Source organism: Montipora capricornis, chromosome 9 (genome assembly GCF_036669925.1).
Source record: "Montipora capricornis isolate CH-2021 chromosome 9, ASM3666992v2, whole genome shotgun sequence".
Classification (NCBI taxonomy): Eukaryota; Metazoa; Cnidaria; class Anthozoa; order Scleractinia; family Acroporidae; genus Montipora; species Montipora capricornis.
The window spans coordinates 23,271,319-23,283,818 of record NC_090891.1 but is presented as its reverse complement, the minus strand read 5'-3'; the positions used below and the strand labels follow the sequence as shown (position 1 = coordinate 23,283,818).

General features: G+C 40.3%; 1 protein-coding gene across 1 annotated transcript in view; it reads right to left on the bottom strand.

Moving 5' to 3' along the window:
• Window positions 1-9,989, bottom strand: part of LOC138017446 (uncharacterized) — an 11,026-nt gene extending 1,037 nt beyond the window's left edge. The window contains exons 1-13 of the mRNA XM_068864531.1: window positions 9,925-9,989; window positions 9,211-9,338; window positions 7,375-7,439; window positions 6,659-6,768; window positions 6,495-6,583; window positions 4,437-4,570; window positions 4,026-4,090; window positions 3,567-3,682; window positions 2,234-2,292; window positions 2,048-2,128; window positions 1,522-1,618; window positions 387-584; window positions 1-207 (exon numbers count right to left, since the gene is read on the bottom strand). The exon at window positions 1-207 is cut by the window's left edge and continues 1,037 nt beyond it. Coding sequence (XP_068720632.1) covers window positions 1-207; window positions 387-584; window positions 1,522-1,618; window positions 2,048-2,128; window positions 2,234-2,292; window positions 3,567-3,682; window positions 4,026-4,090; window positions 4,437-4,570; window positions 6,495-6,583; window positions 6,659-6,768; window positions 7,375-7,439; window positions 9,211-9,338; window positions 9,925-9,989 — 1,414 coding nt within the window. The remainder of the gene's footprint in view (window positions 208-386; window positions 585-1,521; window positions 1,619-2,047; window positions 2,129-2,233; window positions 2,293-3,566; window positions 3,683-4,025; window positions 4,091-4,436; window positions 4,571-6,494; window positions 6,584-6,658; window positions 6,769-7,374; window positions 7,440-9,210; window positions 9,339-9,924) is intronic.
• Between the last annotated feature and the right edge of the window lie 2,511 nt (window positions 9,990-12,500).

The window sequence follows — 12,500 nt, the reverse complement described above, 5'->3', positions numbered from 1 at the left end:
GAGCCTGCTCAGCTTCTGCTGCGCGATCGTTGGCCTCTGTCAGCCGCCTCAGGAACGACTTTGTCATCATCTCAACTTCTTTCAGACACTTTGCATCTGCCTCGTGAACTTGTTCAAGGATCGAAAGTTTCATTGCTTCGGCTCGTTTCTGCAAGGCCTTCGCTTTCAATGCAGTCAACTCTGCCTGTTTTAGGCGCTGTCTGAGTTCTTTTTTTTTTTTTTTTCATTTTTTTTTTATTAAACAGCTTTATTGGCATTCTACTCAGTTACAATAGTAATAAACGAAAAGTTACACGTACATAATTATGAGGGGAAAAAAAAAATAAATAAATAAATTTAACACGGTAGGGATGGCCAAAAGGGAGTAACGAACGGGACGTGAGTACCCATGCAAGGAAACTCCCTAAAGTTCCCGAGTTCGTCTCGGGTGTAAGGTGTAGTTCTTTCATATCTAGCCCAATCCATCGTTGAATTTTCATCATCCTCGAGAAAGAAGACCGCAGGCTCTTCGTTTCCTTTCCTTGGGGGTTTGTTTGGAGAACCTGTGGCTACTTCCTCTGCTGAGCTCTGTGCTTGGAGAGTGTCTGATGATAAGCGAGAAAGAATGACAATGAGTTTGCAAAGGAGTTTGCCAATAGAGACGGTAAATGCCAAGACATATTTCATAGATGGTTAAGACCGAGGCTTATATAATTATGGATGTTAATCGAGTTTAATTACTGATGATAATGAGCGAATTACTTTAGTTTTTCCTTACTTCACGCAGTGACTGGTTCAAAGTTCTCTCGCCATTTTTTTTGAACCAATCAGAAGTGAAACCGAAACCAATCGTGGCTCGCGCGTGCACATTTTCGCGCGTTTTGTGTCGGCTACGGGTAATAACTTCGAGTTTTGATTGGGTTACTGGATTGTCTCCGTCCTTTTTGATTGGCCACAGTAATTGCTTTGGTTTTGGTTTCACGACACTCGCTTGTAATTCGCTCTACTGAGAAACACAATGATAACACCGAGGCACTACTTGGGGACACTTTTCAAATCAAATCAAATCAAATCAAATCAAACAACTAATTATATCAAATCGTTGGTTGGTTTTTGAGGAGAAGGAAAAACCGGAGCACCGGGAGAAAAACCTCTCGAAGCTGCCTAGAGAACCAACAAACTCAATTTAACCCACATGTGGCGTCAAATCTGGGAATCGAACGCGGGTCAGCTTCCCTTTTCCGTTCATTAGTGCAGAAAACTTTTTCTCTCTAAAGTGCGGAATCGCAAAAACCACCGTGGCTCTCATTTGCATCTCATTCAAAACCAAAGAGCTCACCGAATTGTACCTAGTTCTTTAATATAATTAATTGAAATTCGCTATTCTGCACCAAAGTTGCCTTTGTTTTCATGCGGTTTCGTTCTTTGCCCTCTTTTAAGCGGAAACTCGTCTTGAATTGGTCATTGCGTTTAATGCGATACTAGGCTTTTCAGTGCCATTTTCCACGGCCAAAACCTTGCAGCACTCAAAACCTTAATTACCTTCCAAAGAATGAGAAGAACAACTTTGGGTCGATGATCCAGTTTTCGTTGAAACTTGAATTCGAAGCTCCTGAAAGGTGGGACGAGCGTTTGGATCCTAAAACCGAAAACATGACATTGTCTGCTTGGCACTAATACTGAGCAATTTCGCGATATTTGCAAGATTTTTGTGTGCACTTGTCAATTTCACTACGCTGTTGTTTCGGACAGTGAGACAAATAAAGGTAACTACCCAATGGTTTATAGTTTAGGATTTATATACCGCACATATATGTCACAAAGTCTCATGGCAGTTTCCTGATCCTTCTCTAGGATGAGATCGAACGTCAGCTTGTAACTGAAGACACCTCTGGTAGCTCACATCAGTTCATATTTGATTTTACTCACCCACCTACCCAACCCGCGCATGTGTATGAAAGAAAGACACACCACAACTTAAACCGGAGTCAATGCCGTAAAGCGTTCCAATGGAAGTGTCCATTTTTTTTTTCTTTTATTATTTTTTATTTCAGTGAGTGCAACAAACCTCTTGTAAACAAAGTGTTATCTTCTCCACGAGGCAGCCTAGGTCATCCATTGTCTCATTTGATTGACTGAAGCTTAAAACCTAGGAAAGTCAAAGTCAAGGAAAGGTAACAAATCATCCTTCAGTGTATGTTGGCGGCCAAAGGAGTCACTTTAAAACTCTTGGTTCTCCAGAGTGTCAGCATACCTGCTCCAAAGATGTGATGGGCTGTTCACCTCCAGTGACGGCAGTGAATATAAACAGACCTGAAAAGGAAATTTGACAGACGCACTGTCATAGCAAAAAATACCAGGCTTTTTAAGGATAAAGGGGGTAGTTTCTAAAGAAACTGTGGTGCTGCGTCGGTGGGGAAGTAGTATACAAAAATTTGGTTTTATCAACGGAGTTGATAATGTAAATTGGCCACCGTACAGAGATTCTAAGAGCTGACGTTTCGAGCGTTAGCCCTTCATCAGAGCGAATCAGATTCGCGTTCCCTGGGGAATGCCCCCGTTTAACTTACGAGTTCGTGGGGAAGATGTGGCTATTCTTACTACTTGTGATCTCCCCTCTAAGTTTTGTTCCACATTATTATCCAATGAGAAGTCAGAGATAATAGCCAGTCAAAGCTCTATGCCCGGTTGTTCGAAAGCCGAGTAACTTTTTTTTTTTTTTAAATAAATATTTCAACACAAAGCACTACTTACAATTTCTTACAATTGCTTAAACATACTCACAATATTTACAATGTAGTACTTACACTACTTACAATGCGATACTTACTCTCTATTTACAAAAAATAAACGAACACGCACATACACATACACACATACCAATAAATACGCCGATACCTAAGAATACTTCAGAATTATCTTTTCCATTTCCACTCAAAATGTGCCAATTTGTTGTTTTTGTACACACATATTTTCCTGTCTGATATTTAATATCAACTTTAACTTTGAATCCTGCTATATTTGAAAGTTTATTGCTCCTTCGACAATCCCACAAGTACAATTTTCCTATGAGTAATAGATAGTTTAGTAAAGGGCATTCTAAATTTATAATTCCGATGCAGATATCTCTCAGAGTTATGCGCACTGACTGATTTGTTCTGCCAAAATAATAAGATTCGAATAAAAAAAATCAAGAGATTATTATGCTCTCATAACTAGTAAGAAAGCCGATTAACTTAATCCAGGATTAGCTTTAACTTTTGTTTCATGTTTTTAAATTTTAATAATTTTAGTGAAAGCTTCTTTTGCTTATTTTTTTTTTGTTTCAAGATTGACTTCTTCTAATGCTAAGTTTTGCCGAATATCAGCGTTGAACAACATTTGGGAGTTGAGAAATTAACTCCTTGGTATATTTTAATCTGGAGTTAGCGTTAAATTAATCAGCCTCTGAACAACTGGGCCCTGATGTGTCGGCGTTCAGTTCTGGCTATTTGTACTTGCACCTGCTTTACGTCTCCGTCTTTCCAGATTGGCCAAAGTAAGTAATGATTGTGATCTTTGAGTATTGATCACTATTACATACTTACCAAAAGCCCAAACTTCAGACCATAATCCGCCTGAAGATCGCAAGAACTCAGGATCTGGGATAGGCACTTTGTTCTTGTAACACTCGCCAGAAAGCGTCTGCTTGCACCAAGGAGATCTGCGATAGTGGATTATTTCATTATTTCAGTATTTGCAAACAAGGCTAACGTTTCTTGCCATTTAGCAGCGGTTTTTAGCCGGGTTGCAAGGGCACTTTTATGCTTGGTTTTTTGGCTAAAACCTCTCGCGCCAAATTTTTTGTGTATATATGACAGCGAAAAATCAACTGTGACTTGCTTTTCCCGCACATAGGACCGGCTGCATCTATTTGCCTTGCGTTGCAATTGGCTTTTCTGATTACTTGGGCAGGTTGCGACTGTCCAGAATGTTGTTTATTACGGGACCAAATTGGAAACCAATCTTTCAACAACTAATTCGTGCATAGTCTTTCGAAATCTTACCTCGCACAATGAAAACCTGAAATCTTGATTTGCCCTTTCTCGCCCACAAGGCAATTCTTCGGCACCTAACAAAGGGAAAATTAGTTAATCAGCACTGCATTTTTCTCACTGTGCATATGCGTTTTATAGGTCCATTGGCTTGGGTTTCAGACGTGGATGAGCCCGCGTTCCTACCCGAATTCGGACTCGAGGTCATGGTTGGTAGCTAAAAGGTTGAAAGTTACACACCATGTACCACCCTTGCCCCGGTTCTATTGCATCAGATTTCTTCAAAAGTACTTAATAGCAGAAACATCTGAAAGTTCTTAAAAGGAAGAAAGTACCCTGTTCATGACAATTTAAACGGAAACCTTAGATAAACAGATAAACTCCAATCAGCATAGGCTCATTCTGCAGTTTCGTTTGGCTCACCAATTCTCTATGCTCTATGGAATTGTCGTGTAGGTACTCCATTCCATTGATCACATGGTTCAGGATGAGTCCCATCTCAGAAGGGTTGGAGAAAACAAGAGACGTATTGCTCTTTAGATATTCCGATAGGTCACCTGAAAGTGTCGGAAATATCTCTAAGAACATTTTTTGCGGTGAGTCGTCTTTAAAGAATGGCGGCTTTTCCCGTAAGGCCCCGTCCACACGTATCCGGAGATTTTTGTATCCGCAATTTTTTTTATGCGGATTCACCTAGCGTCCACAAGTGTCCGACGTGTACGCTCGGTGTATCCGGAGATTTCTGTATACGCTCTCCAGAGTGGAAATTTCTGTATACGCTGTGTATCCGAATACGTGTGGACGCTCGTATCCGTATATTTTTGTATACGCTGACGTCACAGTATCAGAACCAGTCTTTTTCCGCGCGGGATTTTCCAAAATGGCGGCGAGCAGAAACGTTGTGTGTTCAATGCTACTAGGGCTACTTTCAAGCCTAATAGCGTGTCTCGAACTAAATGTTGCAATGTTAAATCTAAACTTTAACTACTTGAGAAGACGTCTAAGCCTTATGCGGCTTCTAGTCTTTGGTTTTTTTCTGTTTTCTCTTAATTGAGACATTTTTATAGTGTTTTTTAACAGGAATTTTTTTCGCTCTTCAAGCTCACACGTGTTGAAACCTCAAGTAAACAAACAAGAAAGCCGCGAATTTGGCGCCAAAATTATCGCAGGCTCAGGTTTCTTTGTAATGCGCATGCTCTGTTGACTAATCCTTTGAGATGTCCGGATACGAATCGGATACATGTGGACGGTCGTATACGATTCGTATACGCTACGGGTGGACGCAGATATTTTTGTATCCGCATAACAAAATTTGCGGATACAAAAATCTCCGGATGTGGACGGGGCATAAGTTTAGTAAGCTGGTTGCATTGTTAATAGTTATGTGTTGATGACACATTGTCCAGATAATGCAAATCTCGAGTGTCCGGAATCGAGACAGTTATGCAAACCTGCGACAGTCTCGGGTTTGCATAACTGTCGAGAATTCTCCCAATTAATTAATGAGAGTGCGCGTACTATCCTAATTATTTCATAAAATGACAAAAGTACTGTACCTCGTTTAAAAAACTATCCGATGGAAATTCGTTGAGCCTCGGGTAGCGATTTTGAACGCCACGTTTATTTGAAGCGGTTGTTCGGTTTGTTTGCTGCAAGTAAACGTGGCGGACACCGCAAGAAAAAAGGTAACCGTTTGCAACATTAAGGAGACCTACGAAATTTAATTGAAGAACTCTTTGTTCTTGAAAGAAAACTCGGTAGCATGCTACTTAAATCTTAACGCGTACTCCATTCAACAAATTAAAAACTATTATTTGGGGAGGCTTTTTAAGGTGACTCAACCAATTTCAACACTTTCAAGAGACCTTTTTATTAGAAAGATTGACACTAGAACACTTTATCACGTAACAGCAATGTTATGCATGGTACCATGTGAGACAAAAATTATTGCTGAACAAGAGGCAGTGATTTTTTTGACGTAACAAGTTACTATGGTAACAGGAAAGCCTTGCAAAAACACCCCACATTTTGGCTCTGAAAAACGAAATCGGTGACCCCAAGCTTTTATTGCACAAAAGTGATCAGGAGGCCAAGATGAAAATCTGCAAAGTTTAAAAAAATTCTGTGGAGCGGATTTAGAACTACCTTAAATTTTCAATTAAATAAGGTGGCTCTGAATCCGGTCTACAGGATTTTTTCAAACTTGCGGAAAGTTCCATTCTGACATGCTAATTACTTTTCAGAAATAAAAATTGGGGGTCACGGAGTTATAATTGGTGTTTGATATGGTACCATAACATTGCTGTTAAGTGACAAAGTGTCGCAGTGTCACTCCTTCTAATAAAAACGTTTCTTTTAAGTGTTGAAACTGGTTTGAGCCACCTTAAGCCCTACCTCTATCCTTGATATCAGCACTGCACTGGTGAGGCCCGGAAGGCTGAAACAGTACTGTCTGCAGTTTAAAAAAAGTTATATAGTTACCACTAATCAGGTTTTCTTGAACCATGAAGTTGCGAGGTCCTCTCTGTCCAACTCCATGTAGCCTCACTATGTTGTCGTGGTTTAGAGTCCTATCATTTTGCAAAAAAAATACTTCTTCAGAAATAAATCGACAGGCACTAAAATAAAATTTCTTTTCTACTCACATCATTAGCCTTGACTGGTTGCTAAACTTTTCTTTTAAGATGTCAGAGCTGCCCTCCGGCAGAATGTGAATCGAAGCGTCTTCGTTGTGAAACTTCCCGTTTAAAACAATCTACGGAAGGATTTGAGATAATTTAGAGTGGCAGATAAAGTACATGTACTTTTGTCGTATATTCTTTGTCTATGTCATTCTCCCCTTGTTGGTAAGCCACTAGGCTGGAAAAAATGTAGTTCTCGGGGTCCTGGACAAACAACGGGGTTTGTAAATAACTATTGAAATCTAGCTGACTTCAAAATTTTGCTATCCGCAGGCCTTGTCTCTAATAACTAATTCTCTTAAATAACGCAAAACTGTAGCAGGGGCCAATTTCTCGAAACGTTCCGATAACTTTTCGGGCCAGTGGAGCCATTTGTAAATCTGCCATCCCCTTGTTTTGAGTGCATGGTCTTTTAGTTTTCGAAATAATAAATCAAAGCAAAACAAAGGGATTGTGAAGTTTGATGACTCAAAGATACAGAGGGAATTGTGACGCCCGAAAAGTTTCGGTACCTTCGCCAGAAACGGCCCCCCTGAAGACTCCGTACATTGTGGGCTCGTCCGCAGTTTAAACCGATTGTTCACAGGGCCATTTGCGACGCGAAAGGGAAATAACAGAAGGGCCCTTCCATCCTCTACAGGAACAATCCAATGGAAGCTTAGCGGACCATACCTCCATACCCATGGTAGACCCAGGTGATCTTCTTGTCTTGCTTCTACTTCTGGCCAATCAACTTTCCAGATTTCTTAACGTAGAGAGAAAAAAAAGGAAAGTAATCTAGCAAACTCCAAATTTGAGGTTTTAGCGAGAACGTCAGCGCTAGAGGGTAAATTTTCGTTTTCTCTCCTAAATTGAGCGCCGTTCATACTAGTTTCGTTCTTCAGGGTATGCCACATCTTTGTCACGTTACAATGTTTGGAATAGTCGCGGAGCGATTAAAATAACAGGAATTCACATTTAACGACGACGTTCTCGTCGCCGTTGCCGTCGTCGTCACTAAAGCTCCCTAAAATTGTGTTGAACGAGTGAGCCGCGAAACGCGGCTTAAGATCTGTATATTCGTGTACTGTTCCAAGGACCCGGTGAAATGTTTGTGTGCATGCGTGATGTGTTAGCCACACCAGATTGGTGTTATGGTGTGTCACCTTAAGGGCCTAATGACGTGTTTTTTGGAGTGCGTTGCTAAGGATGCAATGGTTAAGTAATTTGAGAGAATTTGGCTTTATTTTGGTCAGTTTCCAACTTTTTTTAACCAATGACCCTAAATGTGAAATTATCATATTGTCTACGTACACCAAAACCACTGAAGGCGATAGCAGGCGATAAATAAAGGAAACGAAACAGTGCACACGCACGGGAAAAAGTTGCCATTTTACAATTGAATGCAAATCCTATAGCCTTTCATCCCTAAAGTACCGTCAAACTGAACTTTTAATCTTATTTCACATCCCTACCTTTTGCCTTTTAAAATCAGGAATTCCTGTAAATATAAAATAGTCCATCATGTGACAAAACTGAATGAGGCTTATTAACCGATTTCTGTTATCTAAAACTGAAACAAAATCGCATTAACGTGGATAAAAGAGATCTGGAAATGAATTGAAAGCAACGCCCGCTGTGGCTTCAATTTACGCTCTTCTTTAGAAGGACCAAAGTTAATGCATAGAGCTAGAGATGGTTATGAAACTCGACAAGTCTTTTTGTTTCATGTTTTTGGCTGTATTTTTGACCTTAACAATGAACGAAACACAACCTTTTTTGGGAAGATAACCAATCAAATCTTTGGATTAAATTGTACGCAAGTCATTTGCGAACCAGTGCGGAGTGAAAACAAAAGATTGTGCAGTCTAAGGGTCAATTCAACATCGATTGCGACATTGCATTTGTTCTTGCTCTTGAAGGTTTTAAGGTTTCATAACCAGTCCTTCGATTTACTACGGAAGGACTTTCTCTGAAAGGAATTCGCCCTTTCTCAATCCCGTAAAAAACCAGCATTTGTCTGATTGATTTAAAGACCTACCAATTAGAAGAGCTCGAGAAACTTATGAAGAAGAAAAATGTTTTGATAATAATTGTACGAACCTAGGGCATGACGAAATAAACAACTGAGACCAGGCAGAGGAAACGGATATTTTTTTGGGTTGAGATGTGGTCAGGAAATGAGTAGGATTTAAGCTTGTAAATTTCAGGTCGGCTCTGAAAACAGTCGCTGACGTTGTGCACTACTTGCTTGCAGTCCCTTAAATCCTAGATGTCAGGCTTCCTTGCAAACCTCCTATTTTGTTTCTTTAACTGCAGTGATTATTCTTTTGAAAATTCCTCAATATCCGCAGTTCAGTTATATAACAAATTTTATATATTTAAGCCGTGAAGGAAATAAAAGAATGAGCAATTAAATGACGATCAGACTTTCTCAACTGATTCTCAGCCGAAGTGAGTTCGGAGTTACCGCGAATGAGAAACAAATGCTAATAGTGCTAATACTTCAATCTTCCCAAAGCAATAACGCAACTTACCATATATTGTGCATGATTTGCACCCTGGAGAACCCCAGAACGTTACAACTTTACAACAGGACCATGTCTTGCCCGTAAATCGACCAGGGTGGTACTTGGCTAGGCTGACTGGGTTATCTATATACAAGCTACAATTAAAAAGACTCATTACAGAGATTTAGCATTGCGTTTGAAGTTTCTCGTAAACACGATGTTTGCTAAATCTCTCTATCAGACTCGAGCAATCAATTCAATCTTTTATTTGTTTGTATTGGAGGCAATGATCCTCTTAGGACACGACAGTTTCGTTAAAACCAGCACATAGCACATAAGGTAAATCCGTCGAAGAGCAATCTTTCGTCCTCTTGGCACAGAACAATATGGAATGCATTTGCCTTGATTCAACTAACTGCATTTCTGAACACGGACTGTTTTTTTAAAAAACGACATGTAAACTTAAATGTTTCAAGCAAGCTTCTCGATCCGAATGATTTTACAGCGGAACAACCTCAGTGTAAATTAAATTGTTAAATTCTTCTTATTATTATTCTTCTTCTCCATGTGATAATGATTATCATGATTATTATTATTATCATTATTATTATTATTATTATTATTCGTGGCTTCCGACAGTTGATCTCCTGAATTTGCTTTTATGAAAACGCTTTTCATCGCGAAAAATAAAACGCTTATCAGCCACCTGATCTTGACAAAAGCACTTATCACCTACCTAACCTCAATGAAGACAACCAAGATTCAAACTCCTCTACTTCATAAGCAGAAAGGTAAAGAGTCCTCATGTTGGACTTATCTTTTTTTGTGCAACAATGGTATGTTATCTAAAGAAAACGAAACACGAATAAAAAAGCTGCAGCTGTAACTGTTTATGTGTGTTCAGCAGAAGGCAAACTCTTGGATGTTTACTGTTACGTGGTCTCCTACGCCATAATTAATCGTTTTGAGATATCAACGCCGCCAAGCCGATCACATTTGCCGACAGTAGTAGAGAGGACAGAATACCGTAAAGGGGACTCTTCTTTAAGTCTGTCTTTTCTTACGCACTTTCTAGTATGTTCTTTTAGAAAAGAGATGGCCCAGTTTTAAGCAACGAAAGTTTGTTTCCAAACAGAAACCAAACTGACGCTAAATCAGGTGCAAATGCTCGAAAAGGCACATGTCAGTTAAGCAATTGTAGCATACTCTGGGGGGTCCGAAGTTTCTTCCCGAAAAAAAAATGACAACCTCGTTAATAGGGTCTGTTCTCTGCCTCCTTTGTCGTTTACGAGAAAGACCCTCCTTCTCCTCAACGACACTGAAAGGAGGCAGAGAACAGAATGCATGGGAGCAAGGTTGAGAAAAATGCAGAATATATTGATGCCCGTCGGGTAGACGTCGAATCTTAGTTGCGTCGAATTTATCAAAAATAGGTTCCACGATACACCAGAGAAGCGGTCATTTTAAAGGAGAACTGAAGCCCACAATCAGCAATTTTTCCAACATTGTTTTTGGAAAGCCTAACTTAGTAAAGTTAAGCGTGTGGGGTTAATTCTTCTCCTTTCCTGTTTTTTGCGATCAAATTACGTTCGAAATTAGGTTTTTCCCGTTGTTTCTGCCTTTTCAGTGCAAGCTCAAAAACTAAATCAGCACCCTGCTGAGGCGTATGATAAGGGGAACAGAGATTTCGTATTGAAGAGAAACAAGTGCTGCTGTGGAAATTTTCTTCCTTGTTTTGATGTTTCCTCGCGGACTCAATATTCAGGACAAACATCAATCAAAAACACCGCTTCTATATGGGGCGCTGTCGCATATCTTCCCCATATCGTACGTCATAAGCTGCAAGAATGGCCGCTGATTCCTCCATTATGAGCCGCAATGCTGATGGCCGAAAATTGGAATAAAACACATTTTTTAAAGGAGAAAAACGACGGATATTCCAGAAAAAAAAGTTGAAACATTATTGTGCATGGTCTAAATTGTAAATTAAAAAAATGCTAATCTTTTTGCCTTCAGTTAAGAAGTCAATAATATGAGAGCAATGACTTTCGAGAGCTCGTCATTCCCGGTCGCGAATTTGTCTTTATACAGCCCATGCTCTTCGGGGGGATATGGGAGGCGCGGTGGCCTCATGGTCATTGTGCTCTACTCCGGATCCATTGATCGATCAATTGTGTTCTTGCAATTAGGCAAGACACTTTACTCTCACGGTGCCTCTCTCCACCCAGGTGTATAAATAGGTACCGGCGAATCTAATGCTGGGGGTAACCCGGCGATGGACTAGCATCCCATCCAAGGGGGAGTAGAAATACTCCTAGTCGCTACATGCTACGGAAACCGGAGATAGGCGCCGGCCTGATGGGCCTTCTAGGCTTGTAGCAGACTTTACCTTTTTTTACCTCTTTGGGGGAGGGAGGGAGAGGCGTTTGGCAGATGGGGGAGATGGTATTTTTGTAACGTTTGCGCATTTCATCACATTGGAATCAATTATTTCGTAATTTGCATGATTTATGAATTTAGGCCAGCGCGTGTTTAATTTAGAACGGCGTTTGCTGAAACACCGAACCACTGTCGTATTATCGACAGACTTGGAAAGTCGAACTTATGCTGGAGTGGAATCAATTAATTTGTTAATTGCGACAGACGTCGCACCATTTATGCGCCTATTTCAAAATTAATAGGTTCGACGAATCAAGTTCGACTAAGGTTCTACGTTTCGGCCCCAGACCTTTCTTTCACTTTCAACCGTGATGGAAAGAAAGCAGTAAGTGTTGTATCTTGCCTTTTGTGCACGTGGGGATTGCAAAAACAAGCTTAAATCGGAAGCAAAAAAAAAAAAAAAGATTTTTCTTCTTCAATGTCTTCTTTGGCGCATGCGTTAGTTACAATCGCATTACTTTTAAAGGGAAACTGTCACGAGAAGCGCATGCGCTAGCGTCTTGTGAAAACTTTAAAAGTGTTAGGTTAACTTTTTTCAAGTTGAACCAACAAAGTCAAAATGGTGTCTACTGGAGAGGGCCATAGTGGACAAAGGAGAAACTCCGGCGAATATACGTGACTCACGCGTGAATTCATGATAGCGGCTGGAATTTTCCGTGGGCTCGAGAGCAAACAAACTGGAGCATGCGCAGCTCATGACAGTACCCCTTTAATTAACTTTGCTCTTGTATTTCCATTCGTTTTGCATTTGCATTGCGTCTCAAATGTAAGACAGAAACGCTAGATCTCGGTCAACTATACCCGAGAGTTGGCCAAATATTCGAAATATTAAAGAACACTCAACGCAAGTGTACACAACACAATGGTCAGGGAAATGG